Source organism: Giraffa tippelskirchi, chromosome 1, assembly GCF_054371585.1.
Source record: "Giraffa tippelskirchi isolate mGirTip1 chromosome 1, T2T-mGirTip1v1.2.pri, whole genome shotgun sequence".
Classification (NCBI taxonomy): domain Eukaryota; kingdom Metazoa; phylum Chordata; class Mammalia; order Artiodactyla; family Giraffidae; genus Giraffa; species Giraffa tippelskirchi.
This window is the reverse complement of record NC_137275.1, coordinates 110,368,311-110,391,507: the sequence shown is the minus strand read 5'-3', so window position 1 is coordinate 110,391,507 and position 23,197 is coordinate 110,368,311. Positions and strand designations below refer to the sequence as shown.

The window sequence follows — 23,197 nt, the reverse complement described above, 5'->3', positions numbered from 1 at the left end:
CTTTCCTTTTCTCTTTTGTTTGTTGCTTCTCTTCTTTTCATAGCTATTTGTAAGGCCTCCTCAGACAGCCATTTTGCTTTTTTTGCATTTCTTTTTCTTGGGGATGGTCTTGATCCCTGTTTCCTGTATAATGTCACGAGCTTTCATCCATAGTTCATCAGGCATTCTGTATATCAGATCTAGTCCCTTAAATCTATTTCTCATTTCCACTGTGTAATCATAAGAGATTTGATTTAGGTCATACCTGAATGATCTAGTGGTTTTCCCTACTTTCTTCACTTTAAGTCTGAATTTGGCAATAAGGAGTTCATGATCTCCTCATGAGCCACAGTAGAATATATGCATACACACACACACACACACACACACACACATATAATCAAATCACTTTGCTGTGCATCTGAACACTAACACTGCATTGCAAATTAACTAATTTTCAATAAAAGAAAATTTAAAAAAATGTTTAAAAAACTAACGAATCTTAGTAAGATAGATTTCTTTTTGGGGGGAAAACAAAGTCCCTTTTCGATTTATTTTTTTCATAAGTGAAACAATTACCAGTGTTTGTATTCATAAATGTCAGGTGGCTAAGGTAAACTTTCAGAAAGTGGGGGACACCCACAATGTTTTTGTAAAGTCATTCTACATTATTAATAAGAAAGTAAGTGTTATTCACTCAGTCATGTCCCAGTCTTTGCAACCCCATGGAGTGTAGTCCACCCGGCTCCTTTGTCCTTGGGAATATTAGAGTGGGTAGTCATTGTCTTCTCCAGGGGATCTTCCTGGCCCATGGATTGAACCCGTGTCTCCCGAATTTCAGGCAGATTCTTTACTATCTGAGCCAGGTGGGCCATAAAGAAGGCTGAGCATGAAAGAATTGATGCTTTCAGTTTTCGGTGCTGGATAACACTCTCAAGTTCCCCTTGGACAGCAAGGAGAACAAACAAGTCAATGCTAAAAGAAATCAACCCTGAATATTCATTGGAAGCACTGATGCTGCAGCTGAAGCTCCAGTACTTTTGCCACTTGATGTGAAGAGTCAGTTCATTGGAAAAGACCTTGATGCTGGGGAAGATTAAGGATAGGAAGAAAAGGGTGTGACAGAGAATAAGATGGTTGGATGGCATGGTCAGCTCAATGGAGATGAGTTTGATCAAACTCCAGGAGACAGTGAAGGTCAGGGAAGCCCTACATACTGCAATCCATGGTGTCACAGAGTCGGACATGACTTAGTGACTGAGCAACTACAACTCTTTTAATACTGTTCACGGGGTTCTCAAGCAAGAATACTGAAGTTCTTTGCTATCCCTTCTCCAGTGGACCACGTTTTGTCAGAACTCTCCACCATGACCTGCCCATCTTTGGTAGCCCTGCATGGCATGGCTCATAGCTTCACTGAGTTGCACAAGGCTGTGATCCATATGATCATTTTGGTTAACTTTCTGTGATTGTGGTTTTTGTTCTGGAGGCTGTGAAATTACAGTTTTTATTTCTTCTGTCTGACCTTGGATGGATGATCATAAGAGGATTATTCAGGCTTCCTTATGGGAGGGACTGGCTGTGGGGAAACTGGATATTGCTCTGTTGGGCAGGACCATACTCAGTCTTTAAACTAACTGACTGCTTGTGAATGGGGTCGAAGCTCCAATACTTTGGCCACCTGGTGTGAAAAGCCAACTCATTGGAAAAGACCCTGACACTGGGAAAGATTGAAGCCAAGGGGAGAAAGGGGCAGAGGAGGATGAGGTGGTTAGACAGCATCACTGACTCAGTGAGTTTGAGCAAACTCCAGGAGATAGTGAAGGACAGGAAGGCCTGGCTTGCTGCAGTCCATGGGGTCACAAAGAGTCAGATACTAGTTAGTGACTGAATAAAAACAACAGCAAATCTTTTTATAGTTTCAAACTGTTTCTTTTCAGTTGAGTCAAAAGAAGTATTGCATATCTTTTTTACAATAGCATAGTTCTCAGGCAGAGCACTAAATAAGCTTCAGTCAACACTTCCACACAAATAACCAACCAAGACCTACTGTACAGCAAAGGGAACACTGGTCACTGTAAGGTAACAACCTAAATTGATAAAGAATCTGAACAAATAATAGATACATGTATATGTATAATTGAATCACTTTGCTGTACACCTGGAACTATCACAATATTATTGATCAACTGTTCTTCAAAATGGGCTACCCAGGTGGCTCAGTGTAAAGAATCTGCCTGTCAATGTGGGAGATACAGTTTTGATCGCTGAGTTGAGAAGATCCCCTGGAGCAGGAAATGGCAACTCGCTCCAGTATTCTTGCCTGGAGAATCCCAAAGACAGAGGAACCTGCTGGGCTACAGTCCATGGGGTTGCAAAGAGACAAACATGATTGTGGAACTGAGCATAATAGCAGTAGGATTTCCTGGTATAACTCCAGGAATCCACTTTTGAATAATTCTTTACACAAAAACCTTCACTGATTTAGAGCTAACTACACTCTCTCCTTTTTATGCTACTCTAGGGTTTGAGGAGCTAGACTAGACAAGTGTAGGGGTTCTAAAGCAATCTCTCTAACCAGAACCATAGCTATTTAAGTAGAGGCTGGATGACCACTCAATGGATCATTCTGAACGGATTTCAAACTTTTATGAGCTGTAGGAGTGATGATTTTGCCCATACATGCTAATTCTCTGATCTGACTCTGCTTTTCATACCCGAGTTGAAAGACAAGTTCAAGATATTTTAATGATGACACTTCAGCAAAATCCTTATCACACAGAGTTCTTTAGATAGTTTAAAATCTGCATTCAGGCTTTTACATCTGCTATCACAAATATTATTATAGCACTATAATATTGGAGTGTCCTTTCAAACTAGGTTTGGTCATGGGGTTTCAGTTTTATTAAACTCTTTTTTTTCATAACACATGTTGCTCACAGTGACACATTCTCTGGAGCCAATGAGAATTATGTACAAATTATTTTCTTCTTATTAATGCAATTATATTTGAAAATTGTAAGTATTTTTCTACATAAGAATATTTCTGAGTTTAATTGATTTAAATATATTTACAAAATAATTTCATACATCGATGTTTCTGTTCATGGATGTTTGTAATGGGCTTACAGTTGGTGATATCAAACATTTCATTCTGCTTTAGTTATAAAACAATAATTTTTTTTTCTTTATTTTTTTTTAATAAATTTATTTATTTTAGTTGGGGGCTAATTACTTTACAATATTGTAGTGGTTTTTGCCATACATTGACATGAATCAGCCATGGGTTTACATATGTTCCCCATCCTAAACCCCCCTCCCACCTCCCTCCCCATCCCATCCCTCTGGGTCATCCCATTGCACCAGCCCTGAGCATTTGTCTCATGCATCGAACCTGGAGTGGTGTTCTGTTTCACATATGATAACATACATGTTTCAAAACTATTGTCCCAGAACGTCCCACCCTCACCTTCTCCCTCAGAGTCCATAAGACTGTTCTATGCATCTGTGTCTCTTATTCTGTCTCGCATATAGGGTTATCGTTACCATCTTTCAAATTCCATATATATGCATTAGTATACTGTATTGGTGTTTTTCTTTCTTGCTTACTTAACAATAATTTAATATAAGGATTCTGATCCAGGATTTAGTGCTCTGGTTTCTAAATTCCCCTTGGCAAATGGCATTCTTATTCTTTGTCTTATATTTCTTTGCTATGAATTGTAAATATCATTGCTTATTTCTCTATACCATATGGATTTATAAATTAAATTTAAATGAGTGAAATAGATGCTTTAATCATCTTTAAATATAATTGAATAAGGGAACTATTTTCATTAATATCTTGTTAATCTAATTCCAGAATTGTCAAAAAAACAACTATTTTGAGAAGTACTGGTGTGAAAACTTCACCTGGTGTGAAGTTCCAGTAGTACAATAGGATTCATAATTATCAATTAGTGTACGTCTGAAAACAATATTTAAAAATTATGATTTGCATAAGCGTAGATCAATCAATACAAATTATTATAATAAAAATTAAAAATCAGATGATTTTCTACCTGAATGCTTATTTTATATAATATTAAATATTAAGGCTTCATAATAAACTCAACTGTTTTCCAATACCAAATTTCACAAGTGGTCAACTTTTTATTTTCTCTAGTCTTAGTGTTTTGTCTACATAGAGACTTTATGTAGAAGTTAAAAATTAAAGATAAGAGACATACAAGTTCTCTACTGTTCAGTTAACTTATATGAAATAATTGGGTTATTGGCAAGATCTACTAATGATGATGCAATACCTCTGAGGTCCTGTTAGTCGTAGCTGAGAAACTTTATATAATTCACCTGTATACAGGACATGTGGTAGTACTTTTAAGGCTATCCAAAGGCACCATTTTTAAGTCAACAAAGATACTTATTGTAGTTGAGCTAGTTGGAATTTTGAAATCTTACTATTTTGCTTCTTTCTTGGTGTACTAACAACTGCTTGGGGCCCTGGCCATGAACCTATGTCAGGCAAGTTCATAGGTAAGTTCCCCCCCCCCCCACAAGAAATCTCATAATTAGAGACTCTCAGGTTTAAATTAACCTTAAAATCATATAATCACCACTCATCCACAATGATATGACATTTAAATTGCTTTTTCAGCTTACAAAACATCAAGAAAGATAGACTCAAATAATACTATCAATTTATAAGTAAAAATATTTTGAGTCCTTATTTCTTATGACATATTTACATTAGAATAATAATAAAGTTAGCATTAAATTAGAATAATTATGCAATTCAAATTTGCATCAAAATTTTTCTCCATTTATGTTACAACTCACATATGTTTCAATGACACTGCACAAGTTTTAAAAACATCTTTTAAAAACTACATATTACTCAAAGAGACACATTATGTTTTAATTATCCATTTCTCCACTGTTGAACATTCTATTTCATTCTCAAGTTTCCCATAGCTCTGAAAAATTGTGTAGAATATAACTGTAAATAACAATTTTTCTCTGTTAAAAAATATTTTCCATTAGCGTGTCTTCCTAGAAAGAGTATTGTTGAACAAATTAAAAGTGAAAAATTTATTTCTTCATCATTATTTCTAAACCTTATTAATAAGATCTAACTCTTACTTCTTGACAACTTTTTTTGCTCTGTTGTGGGGTCTCACTTTAGAATAAGGAAATAAAATGAGGCCATTGCACTTTGTTTCCACTCAGGTATAAAATCTTCATCTTGGAGAACTAAAACATGAAGATATTCATCCACTTGTTTTTGGAAAACAATATATTTTTCACAGAATATATTTCATTACATTTATGTTTTCTCTTGTCTTTTCTTTGCAAAATTTCTGGCAAGTTTCCCATCCCATTAGTCATCCAGTAGCCTGTAACCAGGAAGGATGGATGACTGATCCTATAGTAAGATGGGAGGAGGCATAGGAATCATATAGCAGAAACATAAAGGAGTGAGAAGGTTATGCATATCATGGATGTATGAACTGCTGCTATTTGGTACTGAAATGTCAGATAGTAAGTGTAATTAGCAGGGAAACACCTCGTGACATTGTGTGGAAAAATATATGTTTATATACACAGTTTTGGTCCAAGAAATATTTATTGAACGTGTGAGCTTATAATAGGTACTCCCTGATATCTCAGTTGGTAAAGAATCTGCCTGGAATGCAGGAGACCACGGTTGGATTCCTGGGTCAGGAAGGTCCGCTGGAGAAGAGATATGTTACCCACTCCAGTATTCTTGGGCTTCCCTTGTGGCTCAGATGGTAAAGAATCCACCTGCAATGCAGGAGACCTGGGTTCAATCCCAGGGTTGGGAAGATTCCCTGGAAAAGGGAAAGGCTACCCACTCCAGTATTCTGGCCTAGCGAATTCAATGAACTGTATAGTCCATGGGGTCGCAAAGAGTCGGACATCACTGAGCAACTTTCACTTTCACTTTTTTTTTCCACTTCTTAAGTAAATACTTTATATGTTTGTGTTAGTCTCTGTATACAACGATATATGTGTAGTTCTTTATCTATCTTACCTAGCAATCTATTATTTCTTTCTCTTCCATACTTATTATTCCATATTATTTTTTTTAGAACTTTGAAAATAAGGATTTCCTTTGCTTGAAAGATCCTTGTGTACTGAACACCCATGCAAGAGCTTCTATACCCAAGTCTATAAAAGCTGTAAATGTACTGAAAATGACTATATTAAATCATATCGTAATAGAATTTTGAAAAAATAGAAGTATCAAATAATGAACACACTATCTTAAAAATAAATTAATCCAGAAAATACTATTTCCTATAGGCAATTAAAAATATTCATATTAACATGATACAGTGTATCAGAAACTAAATTTTAGGAGTTCACCTTCCTTTCAAATGTTTATTTCTGTTTCTCATCAGTTCAGTTCAGTTCAGTTGCTCAATCGTGTCTGACTTTTTGCAACCTCATGAACTGCGGCACACAGGGCCTCCTTGTCCATCACCAACTCCCGGAATTTCCCCAAACTCATGTCCATTGAGTCGGTGATGCCGTCCAACCAACTCATCCTCTGTCGTCCCCTTCTACTCCTGTCCTCAATTTTTCCCATCATCAGGGTCTTTTCAAATGAGTCAGCTCTTCACATCAGGTGGCCAAAGTATTGGAGCTTCAGCTTCAGCATCAGTCGTTCCAATGAACACCCAGGACTGATTTCCTTCAGGATGGACTGGTTGGATCTCCTTGCAGTCCAAGGGACTCTCAAGAGTCTTCTCCAACACCACAGGTCAAAAGCATCAATTCTTCGGCACTCAGCTTTCTTTGTAGTCCAGTTCTCACATCCATATATGACTACTGGAAAAAACATAGCCTTGACTAGATGGACCTTTGTTGGCAAAGTAATGTCTCTGCTTTTTAATATACTGTCTAGGTTGGTCATAACTTTCCTTCCAAGGCGTAAGCATCTTTTAATTTCATGGCTTCAGTCACAATCTGCAGTGATTTTGGAGCCCCCCAAAATAAAGTCAGCCACTGTTTCCACTGTTTCCCCATCTATTTGCCATGAAGTGATGGAACCGGATGCCATGATCTTAGCTTTCTGAATGTTGAGCTTTAAGCCAACTTTTTCACTCTTCAGCAGGAAAAAAAAAAAGAGCACTTGAAATCCTTCTAGGTTTATGGTCAGGGGACGCAGTCATGATTTACCTATCCATGTTAGTCTATCAGTCGTGTCCCACTCTTTGCAATCCCATGACTATAGACTGCCAAGCTCTTCTGTCCATGGAATTCTCCAGGCAAGAATGCTAGAGGGGTTGCCATTTTCTCCTCTAGGGGATCCTCCTGACCCAGGGATTGAACCCAGTTCTTCTGCATTTCATGCAGATTCTTTACCAGCTGAGCCACCAAGGAAGCCCTATTTGCACATGGTGAATGGAAATTTATCAAACATTTGCTCATCACCTAATAGGTTTCAGGCACTGAAGCCATAGTGGCAGATTCTATGGTAAGAGCCCCAAGTGGTGCTAGTGATAAAGAACCCGCCTGCCAATTCAGGACACATAAGAGATGTGGGTTCAGTCCCTGGGTTGGGAAGATCTCCTGGAGAAGGGCATGTCAACTCACTCTAGTATTCTTGTCTGGAGAATCCCATGGACAGAGGAGCCTGGCAAGCTATAGTCCATACAGTCACAAAGAGTTAGACACGACTGAAGTGACTTAGTATGCAGGCACCCATGCTAAGAGTGGAAACAGAGCTGAAAAACTTTAGTGTTCTGGATGGTTCCAATTGTAGTGTGTCATCAGTGCAATACATATTTCCTTATATTCAATGCTTGTGATAGATACTTGTCGATGTTATATTTCTTTCCACAGTTAGAGCTGAGGGTTCAAATGTAAATTCACATGGAATAGAAAATAACTCCTACCTGTGTGTAGCAATTCTCAACTTACAAGATACATCTGAAAATTATAGTTTGTAAGCTGATGGACAGAGCGAAGGGCTCATGAGGCACTGAGATGACTTTGCAGAATCACTTTGAGCTGAACTAAGAGAAGAATCCAGCTCTTACGTAGACAGAACACTGATTTCTCAATAAATTACACACCAGACATTGCTCTAAAGGTGTTTAACAGGTGACAGGTGCTAGGGGTCTGTAGAAATGGAAATCATCTTGGAAAAATTTTAAAAAGGCTTGAAACAAGAACTGAGACAAAAGTGACAAGGAGATGGTTCATAGTAAAATAATCATTCTTCCTTTGTTGTAAGAAATTCAGATCAAATTTCTTTCATGGTTAATCAGTATCGTTTTTTGGGGGTTTTTTTGTGTGTTTTTTTTTTTTTTTTTTTTTTTACTTATTTGTAGATAATTCAGGACGTAGGAAGGTATTACTTCCTAAATGGATGTCCTCACACCTCCCAACAACGTGACTGAATTTGTTCTCTTGGGACTCACACAGAATCCACACTTGCAGAAAATTCTCTTCATTGTCTTTTTGCTCATTTTCCTGTTTACTGTGTTGGCCAACCTGCTCATTGTCATCACCATCTCTCTCAGCCCCATGCTTTCTGTTCCCATGTACTTCTTTCTCACTCACTTGTCCTTCTTAGATGGCATCTTCACCTCTGTCACCACCTCCAAACTGATCACTGACCTGCTGTACCAGAGGAGAACCATCTCCTGGAGTGGCTGCCTGATTCAGATCTTTCTGGAACACACAGTGGGAGGTTCAGAGATCATCCTTCTCATTTCCATGTCCTATGACCGCTACGTGGCCATCTGCAAGCCTCTGAGCTACACGACCATCATGCGACAGGGGCTCTGCCAGCTCCTGGTGGTGGTGGCCTGGATTGAGGGGGTCCTACATGCCACCGTGCAGATTATTTTCTTTGTCAACTCGACCTTCTGTGGTCCTGACATCATTGATCACTTCATGTGTAATTTCTTCTCACTGCTGGAACTCGCCTGCAGTGACACCTACAAGCTTGGCATCATGGTGGCAGGTAACACTGCAGAAATGTGTTTAGTTTTTTTTTTATCATGCTCTTCATCTCCTACACAGTTATCCTGCACTCTCTGAAATCCCATGGCTCTGAAGCATGACACAAAGCCCTCTCTACACGTGGCTCCCATTTCACAGTAGTGGTGCCTTTTTTGGTCCCTGTATATTCACCTATATGCGTCCTGTGGTCACCTACCCTGTGGACAAATTCGTGGCTATGTTCTTTGCAATCCTCACTCCCATGTGAAATCCTATCATTTACACAGTGAGAAACACAGAGGTGAAAAATGTCATGAGGAGTTTGTTGAAGAGGAGAGTGACTTAGGCTGTTCATGGTGCCAAGAAAGCGATTGTTTATATGCATTCAGAGGGCTATACCTGTTGTAAAGTGTGAAATAAAAGTAAGAAATTTTGTAGATCATTTAAAAAGAGAGAGAGAGAGATCCAGGAACTAATACTTGTCGGGTTTTTTTTTTTTTTTTTTAATTTTGGCTAGGCATTATTGTAGGCATACTGATATTTTAATGTACACTGCCAAGGTTTCAGTATTCATAGGTTCAGAATAGGCAATGAAAAGAACATTAAATCCACAGTTTGATAATTGTAGAGTAAGAAGTTTTTCTCCAGAGTCTTACTGCTGCTTTTTCAGATTTCTCATATATGTTACTTTGATGAAATTGGCTTTTCCATAGGATTTTAATCTCATTTTTTTTTCCATTTTTACTTACCCTATGGTAAAGCAAACATTGGATAGAAATATTGGGTAAATACATAGTGAAGAGGGAGTTGAATGAGGGAATAATAGCTAATTTTTCCCTGTACTATGGATTTATCAAAAGCAAAATGAGTGTCACTGACAAAAGGAGGAAAGAATATTTTACAATCTATCTCTGATTCTCTTTTTAATAGAGAAGATAGAGCACAAACTTTGAAATTACTCTTAATTTGCTCTCTTTTTCTTAAATATCACTATGGATCACATTTTTTATTGAATATAAAGAAAACATTTTCATTTTTTATACCAAGACTTGAGGAACCATTTGAAACAAGAGTACACATCTCTTTCAAGTATCAACTGAAAAGCATATGGTCAATTTCCAAAGCTGTTGCTCTGTAGATCTGATTCATATAAGTACATTATGTGAACCCTTTATTATCTACCAGGCACACTCACTTCAGTTGATTTATCCTCAAACAAAACTGGTAGTTTCATTATCTTTGTTCCTAATTTACAGGGAAGCAAATTGAAGCCAAGACAGTTTTACTGATTTGCTTGCCTCACATCACACATGCTTCTCCCATAAAGTATGTCCAGGACCTATAACTCTAGAATGAAGTTCCCTTACAAACTTTCAACCTAGGGCTTCTAACTCAGTTTCTTTCAAATGCTTTGTCTGTGGTATGTGTTTTCATGTAGATAAGAAAATTATCTGTGATCTTAATGATTTACCTCTTTTGTGAAGATGGTGTTAATGTGTTGTAGCTTTGTCTCACATTTTATGATATACTTCGGCAGTACAAGTTTATTCATTTTTTGAAAGTTCAAGTTATACTACTTCACTTTTACAAAGAAACATTAGTATGGTAATGGTAATCTAAAATGGAAAAGAATCTCAAATAGACTATATATATATATATATATGCATGATACAGGGTGCTCGGGGCTGGTGCACCGGGATGACCCGGAGGGATGGGATGGGGAGAGAGGTGGAAGGGGGGTTCTGGAAGGGGAAAACATGTACACCCATGGTGGATTCATGTCAATGTATGGCAAAACAAATACAATATTGTAAAGTTAAAAAATAGAAAATAAACTAATCTAAAACAAAAGAAAAAAAGAATATATATATATTATACATATATATATAGATATATATATTTGTAAATAAATCACCTTGCTGTGCACTTGAAACTTACCCAACATTGCAAACTAACTGTGCTTCAATAAAAAAAAGAAATATTTAAAACCTCCTCAACATTTGTATGATTGTGGAGTCTTGTGTTGGCTTTTGTAAAAACAAAAATCCCATTTTTTTTAATTGGTAAAATCAAGTATTGATGTTGTTCTTCATAAAAACCAAATGCTTAAAGTTAACTTCAGAAAGCTGGGAATACCGGTAATGCTCCTCTATATACATGGCAAATACCAGGTCATCCTACATTATTAATAACTGTAAATCTAAGCTTCTCTGACTACAACACAGAAACCCATGTTACTTATCACAGATGTCACTTTCTTAGACTCAATGATGAAGTGGAGCTATTTATTCCATAATTTGAACATAGAGTAATGCTTGAACATGGTACTGGGACGATGGTGTTTAGTAAATTGTGCATAATTATCTCAAATTCATAGGAAACAGCAATTTTTCTCACAATGTCTAGGCCTGGAAAATGATAGAATCAGCATTTAATCTATTAAAATTGTCGTTTGAAATTTCTGGTGAGAATTAAACCTTTCAACAAATCAAGACTAAATGATATATGGTTTATTCTGATGAGAAGGTAAGAGGAAATGAGAGTAATCCAAGGGCAGTGAATAGAAAAGTCTTAAGTAAATGTTGTTTCTACTCTAAGACCAAAGGGAAGATTTGAAGACAGAAAATAAGACCAATGATTGTGTTTTAGGGGGCTATATCAGAGGCTCAATGGAGGAATGAGAAAATTAATGCTGCATGAACTATAAATTTCCAACAGAAAACTTGGAAGGTATCAGAACTGAAGAAGGATGTGTAGGCTGTATGGAATCTCAGTGGGTGAAGTATTGCAGGTTGTAAGTTTAGAGATTTCTTTTCTCTCATTCCCAATAATCTCTTCTGAGGAGCAACTACCATGTGACTTCTTTTGATTCATTAATATATATATAAATATATATATAAATATATATATATCAGGCATAGTTACATTTCTCCTAAAAAGTTAATGAGATAGAATGTCTGGATCTGGTGTATAAGGATATTTTGTTTTAACATGAAATTTTCATTTGGTGAAAATTTTAGGCATTAAGAGACTGAAGTGAGTTCACTAGTGTTGAAAGCCAACGTGAGACATACATTTTGACAGGTTCTTTTCAAACTTTAACTCTCTTATCGTAGGGACAGGTATTAGTTGATCGAGTTTCACTCCATTGTATGCAAGAGGGAAATGAAACTCAATAAAGTAAAAAAGAATATGAAGTCTGTTAGAGTTGGATTTCTATATTCATCTCACTTCACAGAACTCCTCCTGTCATGACGTGAAAACATCAAAACAATGATCTGACCACTGGCCACATTGTGAAGATTGTCACGGAGGCATTCAGTTCAGTTCAGTTCAGTCGCTCAGTCGTGTCCGACTCTTTGCGACCCCATGAACTGCAGCACGCCAGGCCTCTCTGTCCATCACCAACTCCAGGAGTCTACCCAAACCCATGTCCATCGAGTCGGTTATGCCATCCAACCATCTCATCCTCTGTCGTCCCCTTCTCCCCCTGCCCCCAATCCTACCCAGCATTAGGGTCTTTTCCAATGAGTCAACTCTTCACATGAGGTGGCCAAAGTATTGGAGTTTCAGCTGCAACATCAGTCTTTCCAATGAACACCCAGGACTGATCTCCTTTAGGATGGATTGATTGGATCTCCTTGCAGTCCAAGGGACTCTCAAGAGTCTTCTCCAACACCACAGTTCAAAAGCATCAATTCTGCGGCGCTCCGCTTTCCTCACCATCCAACTCTCACATCCATACATGACCACTGGAAAATCCATAGCCTTGACTAGATGGACTTTTGTTGGCAAAGTAATGTCTCTGCTTTTAAATATGCTATCTAGGTTGGCAATAACCTTCCTTCCAAGGAGTAAGCATCTTTTAATTTCATGGCTGCAATCACCATCAGCAGTGATTTTGGAGCCCCCCAAAATCAAGTCTGACACTGTTTCCACTGTTTCCCCATCTATTTCCCATGAAGTGATGGGACTAGATGCCAGGATCTTAGTTTTCTGAACATTGAGCTTTAAGCCAACTTTTTCACTCTCCTCTTTCACTTTCATCAAGAGGCTCTTTAGTTCTTCTTCCCTTTCTGCCATAAGGGTGGTGTCATCTGCATATCTGAGGTTATTGATATTTCTCTCGGCAATCTTGATTCCAGCTTGTGTTTCTTCCAGCCCAGCGTTTCTCATGATGTACTCTGCATATAAGTTAAATCAGCAGAGTGACAATATACAGCCTTGACGTACTCCTTTTCCTATTTGGAACCAGTTTGGTGTTTCATGTCCAGTTCTAACTGTTGCTTCCTGACCTGCATACAGGTTTCTCAAGAGACAGGTCAGATGGTCTGGTATTCCCATCTCTTTCAGAATTTTCCACAGTTTATTGTGATCCACACAGTCAAAGGCTTTGGCATAGTCAATAAAGCAGAAATAGGTGTTTTTCTGGAACTCTCTTGCTTTTTCGATGATCCAGCGGATATTGGCAATTTGATCTCTGGTTCCTCTGCCTTTTCTAAAACCAGCTTGAACATCTGGAAGTTCATGGTTCACGTATTGCTGAAGCCTGGCTTGGAGAATTTTGAGCACTCCTTTACTAGCATGTGAGATGAGTGCAATTGTGCAGTAGTTTGAGCATCCTTTGGCATTGCCTTTCTTTGGGATTGGAACAAAAACTGACCTTTTCCAGTCCTGTGGTCACTGCTGAGTTTTCCCAATTTGCTGGCATATTGAGTGTAGCACTTTCACAGCATCATCTTTCAGGATTTGAAATAGCTCAACTGGAATTCCATCACCTCCACTAGCTTTGTTCGTAGTGATACTTTCTAAGGCCCACTTGACTTCACATTCCAGGATGTCTGGCTCTAGGTGAGTGATCACACCATCGTGATTATCTGGGTTGTGAAGATCTTACATCACTTTATTTCACTCTTAGAATAATTTTTAGTGTTGGGGTTACTTGTATAAAAAATATAGTCATTTTTATGACTCTAAAAGTATTTGCTAAAACATTTCCCAATTAGATAATATGAATGAAGCTGTTTCATTGCAATTTAGAAGACACCGTTTTTTTAAAAACCTGACTTAGAAATCTGTTTTATTCTTATGATAGATCCTTCAGTGCACTTTGTATGTATAAACACTATTAAAAAAATAAAGTTTACATCAATATTCCACATCTTCCTTTTGAACTATACATTACAAAGCAATTCATAGTAACTGTCTTATTTGACTCTCACAGGTCAACAGCTTGAACAAATGGTACTCTATTTTATCGGAGAGGACTCAGAAGCTTCTGGTTTCTTCAGTGACACATGACTATAAATCTGTAGCTTCTAGATTTTTATATTGGAAACTGAACAATTATTATATTATTTTAATTAACTTTTCATTTTGGAATAATTTTGGATTAATAGAAAAGTTGCCAAGATAATACGGAGCTTCTGTCTACTCCTCAATTATTTCCCCTAATAAATATCATTTAACATTACTAATAGTATATTTGTCAAGACTGTGGAATGAACATTGATTATATTACTCTTAAAGAAGCACAAGATTTTAATCACGTTTCACTAACTTTTCCACTTCTATCACTTTTCTGTTCTAGGGGTCAATCCAGGACAACACAGTATGTTTAATTACCTTTTAAATACTTTCTAATCATAAACCTTGTGATCATAAACTCTGAGGACACTGTCCTCTCTATTGCCTAAGTTTTAACAGGAATTTTGGAAATTCCTTTTATCTAAAAAAAAGAGCATTTTGATTTGTTCGTATTTAATGAGCATTTGATTCTAAAATAGTATTTCTTAGAAACTTCTCAGATTAGGGAAGTACAGAGCCTGAGAATTACTTGTTAGATTAATACAGAGCCTTGCTCTTTCTCTCCACTGTTTGTATTATTTGATTTCCTTTGTACAGTGACACTACCTGTAAAAGAAGTGGACAGCTGAGGATTTGGGCTTCCTAGGTGATGCTAATGGTAAAGAATCTGCCTGCAAATCCAGGAGATAGAAGGGATGAAAGTTTGATCCCTGGGTCGGCAAGATCCCTTGGAGAAGGGCACAACAATCCATTCCAAAATTCTTGCCTGGAGAATCCCATGGACAGAGGGGCCTGGCAGGTTACAGTCCATAAGGCCACAAAAAGTTGGACACAACTGAAGCAACTTAGCACCCACACACGCACACATGAGGGTCTGAAGACTATAAAATTGTATTCAGGGATTATTAAAGACTTAAAATTGTTGCAAATTTAAATGATACCTTATCTCCATTGTGGTAACCAATAAAACTATTTTATATTTGTGAATATGTAAAAGGATGAGTAAAGATATTTGTAAGCCTAGATCATGGTAAAGCAGAAATTAGGAGTTAAAGGATTGTCATTTCTGCTCTGCGTCAAAGGCTCTGGAAGCTTTTTCTCACTGATGGCAATTTTCTCCAGTGCATCTAACTGCATTAATGGTTTTATGAATATCAATATTGCCTTATCTGATTCTTCTAAGAATCTTATCAATAGGTATTGTTATTATACATCATTACAGAATAGAATCTGAGCTCTTGAGAATTTTAAGTAACTTTTCTCACCACATAATATAACTTAGTACAAGAGCTTGGATTTGAACCTAGGTCTCTATGAATCTGGACCTGGTGTCTTTATTTCATTTCAGTGTCTCTGCATATATTGATAGTTTTTACTCTTTAATATATAGTCATTAACTGATCCAATGATCTTATAAGGTTTTTCTCATGCTCTTGTTTGCTTGATGACATACCTGAATATGGAGTTCAGAGTACAGACGCTGTTTAGGAATGCCTAGTACCCTGGAAACAATTTGTTTTAAAGTAAGTAAAAAGACGTGTTGTATATACGTCTGTATATTTGCTAGTTTTATTCATATTTTCAATCATTTTTGTTAGCTGTCAGTGTCATTCATAAAAATCAACTCATTTTTAATTCTTTCAGAAAGCCCAATTATTCTTTTACTTCCCTATATAACAAGCATAGATAGTATGTGTATGTACACACACACACACACACACACACACACACTCACTTGCCACTTGACTCATGAATTTCTCATATATACAGGGAAGGACACAATCATATTTCCCTGGTTGTTTATCAGTAAAGAATCCACCTGCCAATGCAGGAGATACGGGTTCAATCCCTGCATAGGGAAGATCCCCTGGAGAAGGAAATGACAACCCACTCCGAGGTTCTTGTCTGGGAAATCCTATGAACAGAGGAGCCTGACAGGCTACAGTCCATGGGATCACAAAGAGTCAGACATAACTGAACAACTAAACAGCAACAAAGGACAGTCATTCTTCAAAGCTGTGTCTTGCTATAAGAAATGAAGTCAAAAGTTGGAGTAATATCTGGATGAGTAATGGAAAAGCTTTATGTGGGTAACCTGTTTGCTTTTTTAAGTGAGAGAAGAGTCACTAAAATCAGTAAGAGCATTTTATCATAAGCAGCAATTTCACATTTTCCAATTTGACCCTCATTATAATCGTATGAAATGGGTAGGGATGTTATATGTGAATATCCCTACACTACAGTAAGTCATACTGTAAGTAAGTCAACAGACACACACTTGTGAGTACTGCTTGATCTGATTGAGTCACCTTGAATAAATACTTAGCAATTAATAAAGCCTCAGGCTCTGGCTATAGTCAGCATTCTGTTTCTATTCCTTACCTCTGTGGTTACTGTCAGTTTGTATCTGTAAATAATCTGGTCATTACCTTCTGATTCTACATCACTGGCTCTGTGTCATTCATCAAGAAGCATCAGTCAAACATGAACAGAGGAATCAGGTTATAACCTCTACAGTGAATGGAGACTCGAGAGAAGCCCCTCCTGCTCTTGCTAGAAAAATTTTTGCTTCTTTCCCTATAGAGTCAGTCACTTCCATGCTGAAGTCAAAGTTTCTGGGTTAAAACTCCAGAGCCAGTATCTGTTATTTCTTTAATTTTATCTGTTTAAGCATGGGCTTCCTACCAGTAAAACTGGGTAATAAGATCTAACGTGGACTGTTTCCTAGCCACTTAACTCTGAACAACTGCTTCCTTACATTATTTAACTTAGTCATCATAACAGTACATATTAGTAGGTATTACTTATTTTTGTCAGCTTCTATTCTTGTTTTCGGAGAAGGCAGTGGCACCCCACTTCAGTACTCTTGCCTGGAAAATCCCAAGGACAGAGGAGCCTGGTAGGCTGCAGTCCATGGGGTCGCGAAGAGTCGGACACGACTGAGCGACTTCACTTTCACTTTTCACTTTCGTGCATTGGAGAAGGAAATGGCAACCCACTTCAGTATTCTTGCCTGGAGAATCCCAGGGACGGGGGAGTCTGGTGGGCTGCCATCTATGGGGTCGCACAGAGTTGGACATGACTGAAGCGACTTAGCAGCAGCAGCCGCAGCCGCAGCAGCATTCTTGTTTTAAAATAATGAGTGAAAAGAAAGCCAACTTAACACACGCATATTTATTATGTATTGGTCTACAGCAAGGTGATATTTCTTTTTTTTTTTTTTCTGAATAATGAATTTGTTGACTTTAAAGTCTCATTTTTTTTTTTAGACTTTAAGGAAATAATTTGGAGTATAGCCATGATCCAAGCACTACTCCAGTTTTGTCTAATTTTTCCTTCTACCTAGAGATAAGGAAGTCACCTGATCATGGATGGCATGCAACTTCCCCTTCTCCCATCCATGCACATGGCAGGCATGACCAATAAACTGCTCTTTTCCTTTCCTCAGATCATGGATGTAGCTTCAGAACTCTTCTCACAGTTCACTCCAGGAAACCACTACTATTAACATATGACCAGAGTTAGCAGTTGATATAATAACGATTTCTTATCCCCACCCCAGATGGATCCCTACCCTTCTCCTACATTGAAGCTCTGTCTTAAAACATTTAACAATTTATCTAAACTTCAATTCTTCCTGATATCCTCCTACCACCTTCAACACATTTCTAGCTTTGTGTTCTCAATGAAAAAGCAAGCACAAGAACATAAGTCAATTTTTCACATGGATGCACCAATTTGTTGATGACTATGATGACTCCCAAAACCGGTCTGACATTTGTCTTTTTCTCTAACTAGATTCTACATGCTCACTGTGGTACCTTTCACCTTTTCCTTGGAAATTATGCAAAACCAAAGCTTCGTAACTGAGTTTGTCCTCCTGGGGCTTTCACAGAATCCAACCATGCAGAAAATAATATTTGTTGTTTTTTTGTTCATTTACAGTGCAACTGTCGGGGACAACTTGCTAATTGTGATGACCATCAGTAGCAGCCCAGCACTCTGTGGCTCCCCCATGTACTTCTTCCTGGCTTTTCTGTCCTTCCTGGATGCATGCTTCTCCTCTGTCATTGTCCCAAAGATGATTGTGGACTCTCTCCTTTGGAGGAAAACCACTTCTTTCGAAGGCTTCATGACCCAGCTCTTTGCTGAACACTTCTTTGCTGGGGTGGAGGTGATTGTCCTCAGCGCCATGCCTATGACCGCTATGTGGCTATCTGCAAACCCTTGCACTATTCTTCTATCATGAACCGTAGACTCTGTGTCCTTCTGATGGCGGTAGTCTGGACAGGGGTCTTCCTGCATTCCATGATACAGATTTTCTTCACTTTCCAGCTGCTCTTCTGTGGCCCCAACGTCATCGATCACTTCATGTGTGACTTGTACCCACTGCTGGAGCTTGCCTGCGCTGACACTCACATCTTTGGCCTTTTGGTAGTCACCAACAGTGGGTTTTTTGGCATCTTAATCTTCTCCTTGTTGCTTGTCTCCTATGGGGTCATCCTGCTGTCTCTGAGAATACATAGCTCTGAAGGGCAGAAGAAAGCCCTCTCCAACTGAGGATCTCACATTGCTGTTGTGGTTTTGTTCTTTATCCCGTGCATATTTATGTATGTATGACCTTCATATTCTTTACCCTTTGACAAAATGGTAGCCATATTTTACACCATCCTAACTCCCTTGATAAACCCTTTGATTTACACTTTCAGGAATCTTTATTCACTTCTTTAAGTGAAAAGTGCCATGAGGAAAGTGTGGAATAGGATAATGGTAGTTTCTAATGAAAAATAAAACATTTAAAGTTGAGTAAAAAATTCAAATTATCTAATCAGACAAAAATCTTATATGGATGAACATTGTTTGACCGGGTGTAAAGTAATGCAATATTATAAAAAATAGCATAAGTTCCAGGAAATAATTTAGTTTTCATTCTTAGATCACTTATGAACTCTGATTTGGCAATTCAATAGCCTCAAATGAAAATTAAGAAGACTTGAATTTTACGCTCACTTAGAATTTAGAAGTCAAAAAAGAATGAAAAAATTATTCTCACTTATTGCTGCTGCTGCTGCTGCTGCTGTTAAGTCACATCAGTCGTGTCCGACTCTGTGCAACCCCATAGACGGCAGCACACCAGGTTCCCCTGTCCCCGAGATTCTCCAGGCAAAAACACTGGAGTGGGGTGCCATTTCCTTCTCCACTCACTTCTTGCAACTCATTTGATATTTTGGAAAATATTTCTGGAGGGAAGAAAAAATTGTCTTAGAGATTAGATTTTGCATACATAAATATGTATGTGTGTGTGTGTGTGTGTGTGTGTGTGTGTGTGTGTATGTGTGTATATATATATATATATCAATGAAGATTTTGTCCAACCTAATGTATCTGCTAAACCACTAGACAATTCAAGCATGACCTAAATCAAATATCTTATGATTATACAGTTGAAGTGAGAAATAGATTTAATGGCCTAGATCTCATAGACAGAGTGCCTGATGAACTATCAATGGAGGTTCACAACATTGTACAGGAGACAGGAATCAAGACCATCCCCAAGAAAAAGAAATGCAAAAAAGCAAAATGGCTGTCTGAAGAGGCCTTACAAATAGCTTTGAAAATAAGGGAAGCAAAAAGCAAAGGAGAAAATGAACGATATACCCATTTAAATGCAGAGTTCCAAACAATAGCATGGAGAGATAAGAAAGCCTTCTTCAGTGATCAGTGCAAAGAAATAGAGGAAAACGATAGAATGGGAAAGACTAGAGATCTCTTCAAGAAAATTAGAGATACCAAGGGAACATTTCATGCAAAGATGGGCTCAATAAAGGACAGAAATTGTATGGACCTAACAGAAGCAGAAGATATTAAGAAGAGGTGGCAAGAATACACAGAAGACCTGTACAAAAAAGATCTTCATGACCCAAATAATTATAATGGTGTGATCACTCACCTAGAGCCAGACATCCTAGAATCTGAAGTCAAGTGGGCCTTAGGAACCATCACTACGAACAAAGCTAGGGGAGGTGATGGAATTCCAGTTGAGCTGTTTCAAATCCTGAAAGATGATGCTGTGAAAGTGCTGCACTCAATATGCCAGAACCAGCCCCGAGAGCCCGGTATCATGCATTGAACCTGGACTGGAGATTCATTTCCCATATGCTAATTTACATACTTCAATGCCATTCTCCCATATCACCCCGCCCTCACTCTCTCCCATAGAGTCCATAATACTGTTCTATTTGTCTGTGTCTCTTTTGATGTCTCGCATACAGGGTTATCTTTACCAGTTAACTAAATACCACATATATGTGTTAGTATACTGTATTGGTGTTTTTCTTTCTGGCTTACTTCACTCTGTATAATAGGCTCCAGTTTCATCCATCTCATTAGAACTGATTCAAATGTATTCTTTTTAATGGCTGAATAATATTCCATTGTGTATATGTACCACAGCTTCCTTATCCATTCATCTGCTGATGGGCATCTAGGCTGCTTCCATGTCCCGGCTATTATAAACAGTGCTGCAATGAACACTGGGGTACACGTGTCTCTTTCAATTCTAGTTTCCTCAGTGTGTATGCCCAGCAGTGGGATTGTTGGGTCATATGGCAGTTCTATTTCCAGTTTTTTGAGGACGACCCGGAGGGATGGGATGGGGAGGGATGTGGGAGGTGGGTTCTGGAAGGGAAAAACATGTACACCCATGGTGGATTCATGACAATGTATAGCAAAACAAATACAATATTGTAAAGTTAAAAAATATTAAAAAAAAATATATATATATATAATAATAAAATGTGAAAAAAAATGCCAGCAAATTTGCAAAACTCAGCAGTGGCCACAGGACTGGAAAAGGTCAGTTTTCATTTCAATTCCAAGAAAGGCAATGCCAAAAATGTTCAAACTACCGCATAATTGCACTCATCTCACACGCTAGTAAATAATGCTTAAAATTCTCCAAGCCAGGCTTCAGCAATACGTGAACCATGAACTTCCAGATGTTCAAGCTGGTTTCAGAAAAGGCGGATGAACCAGAGATCAAATTGCCAACATCCGATGGATCATTGAAAAAGCAAGAGAGTTCCAAAAGAATATCTGCTTCTGCTTTATTGACTATGCCAAAGCCTTTGATTGTGTGGATCACAATAAACTGTGGAAAATCCTGAAAGAGATGGGAACACCAGACCACCTGACCTGCCTCTTGAGAAACCTGTATGCAAGTCAGGAAGCAACAGTTAGAACAGGACATGGAACAACAGACTGGTTCCAAACAGGAAAAGGAGGACGTCAAGGCTGTATACTGTCACTCTGCTTATTTAACTTATATTCAGAGTACATCATGAGAAATGCTGGGCTGCAGGAAGCACAAGCTGGAATCAAGATTGCCAGGAGAAATATCAATAACCTCAGGTATACAGATGACACCATCCTTATGGCAGAAAATGAAGAACTAAAGAGCCTCTTGATGAAAGTGAGAGAGGAGAGTGAAAAAGTTGGCTTAAAGCTCAACATTCAGAAAACTAAGATCATGGCATCCGATCCCATCACTTCATGGGAAATAGATGGGGAAACAGTGGAAACAGTGTCAGACTTATTTTTCTGGGCTCCAAAATCACTGCAGAAGGTGATTGCAGCCATGAAATTAAAAGACGCTTACTCTCTGGAAGGAAAGTTATGACCAAACGAATATCACCAATGACCAATATGACCAAACCAGAATATGACCAAACCAGACAGCATATCAAAAAGCAGAGACATTACTTTGTCTGCAAAGGTCTGTCTAGTCAAGGCTATGGTTTTTCCAGTAGTCATGTATGGATGTGAGAGTTGGACTCTAAAGAAAGCTGAGCGCCAAAGAGATAGATGATGCTTTTGAAGTGTGATGTTGGAGAAGACTTTCGAGAGTCCCTTGGACTGCAAGGAGATCTAACCAGTCCATCCTAAAGGAGATCGGTCCTGGGTGTTCACTGGTAGGCCGATGTTGAAGCTGAAACTCCAATACTTTGGTCACCTGATGTGAAGAGCTGACTCATTTGAAAAGACCTTGATGTTGGGAAGGATTGAGGGCAAGAGAAGAATGGGACGATAGAGGATGAGATGGTTGGATGGCATCACCGACTCAATGGACATGTGTTTGGGGGAACTCATAAGTTGGTGGTGGACAGGGAGGCCTGGCGTGCTGTGGTTCGTGGGGCCGCAAAGAGTCAGACACGACTGATCATCTGAACTGAATTGAATGTATCTGCTGTACAACTGAAAATTACAAAACATTGTAAATCAACTCTATTTAAAACATAAATAAATAAACAATAGAAAGAAAAACATTCACATATTAATATTTCAGATTTGTCAAAGAACTGTAATTATTGCTGACTTTAGCTCTTTGATAGTGATGATAAATATAATTCACAGTTTGAAAGTGAAAGTGATGTCTCTCGGTCATGTCCACTCTTTTGTGACCTCATGGACTGTAGCCTACCTGGCTCCTCTGTCCATGGGATTTTCCAGGCAAGGGTACTGCAGTGGCTTGCCATTTCCTTCTCCAGAGGATCTTCCAGACCCAGGGATCGAACCCTGCTCTCCCACATTTCAGGCAGGTGCTTTACCATCTGAGCCACCAGGGAAACCAGTTCACACTTTGATATAACACAAATAAGAGTAGCTAACCACACATATTTCATCTATGGGCTTTCAACTGCCTTCAAAGACTTCCAGGCCTCTAGAAGAGATGGACTTAAGGAAAGTTTATGGGGAAGAGAATAGAATTGCCTCATATCAAGTCATATGAGTTGAAGTTTAACCAATTGTCCCCAAGGCTTGATTTTGCCCTTGGACTGTTTGAGCTAGGTAGCTTGTTGCATATCACTTGGGACTGGTTTCGAAGAAATAGTTTCCTTGGAGCTCCTGAGGCTTAAAGCCTACCTTAAGCATTTGC

At 38.3% G+C, this 23,197-nt stretch overlaps 2 protein-coding genes and 1 pseudogene across 6 annotated transcripts in view; 2 read left to right on the top strand and 1 right to left on the bottom strand.

Moving 5' to 3' along the window:
• Positions 1-10,214, top strand: part of LOC145505946 (neurotrypsin-like) — a 74,687-nt gene extending 64,473 nt beyond the window's left edge. The window contains 1 exon segment of the mRNA XM_081489337.1: positions 8,585-10,214. Coding sequence (XP_081345463.1) covers positions 8,585-9,054 — 470 coding nt within the window. The 3' untranslated portion in view covers positions 9,055-10,214.
• The window catches only part of LOC145506735 (uncharacterized), an 82,368-nt gene that overhangs the window by 50,352 nt on the left and 8,819 nt on the right, over positions 1-23,197 (bottom strand). The window lies entirely within an intron of this gene.
• On the top strand, positions 18,107-19,053 carry LOC145506247 (olfactory receptor 4C15-like; annotated as a pseudogene).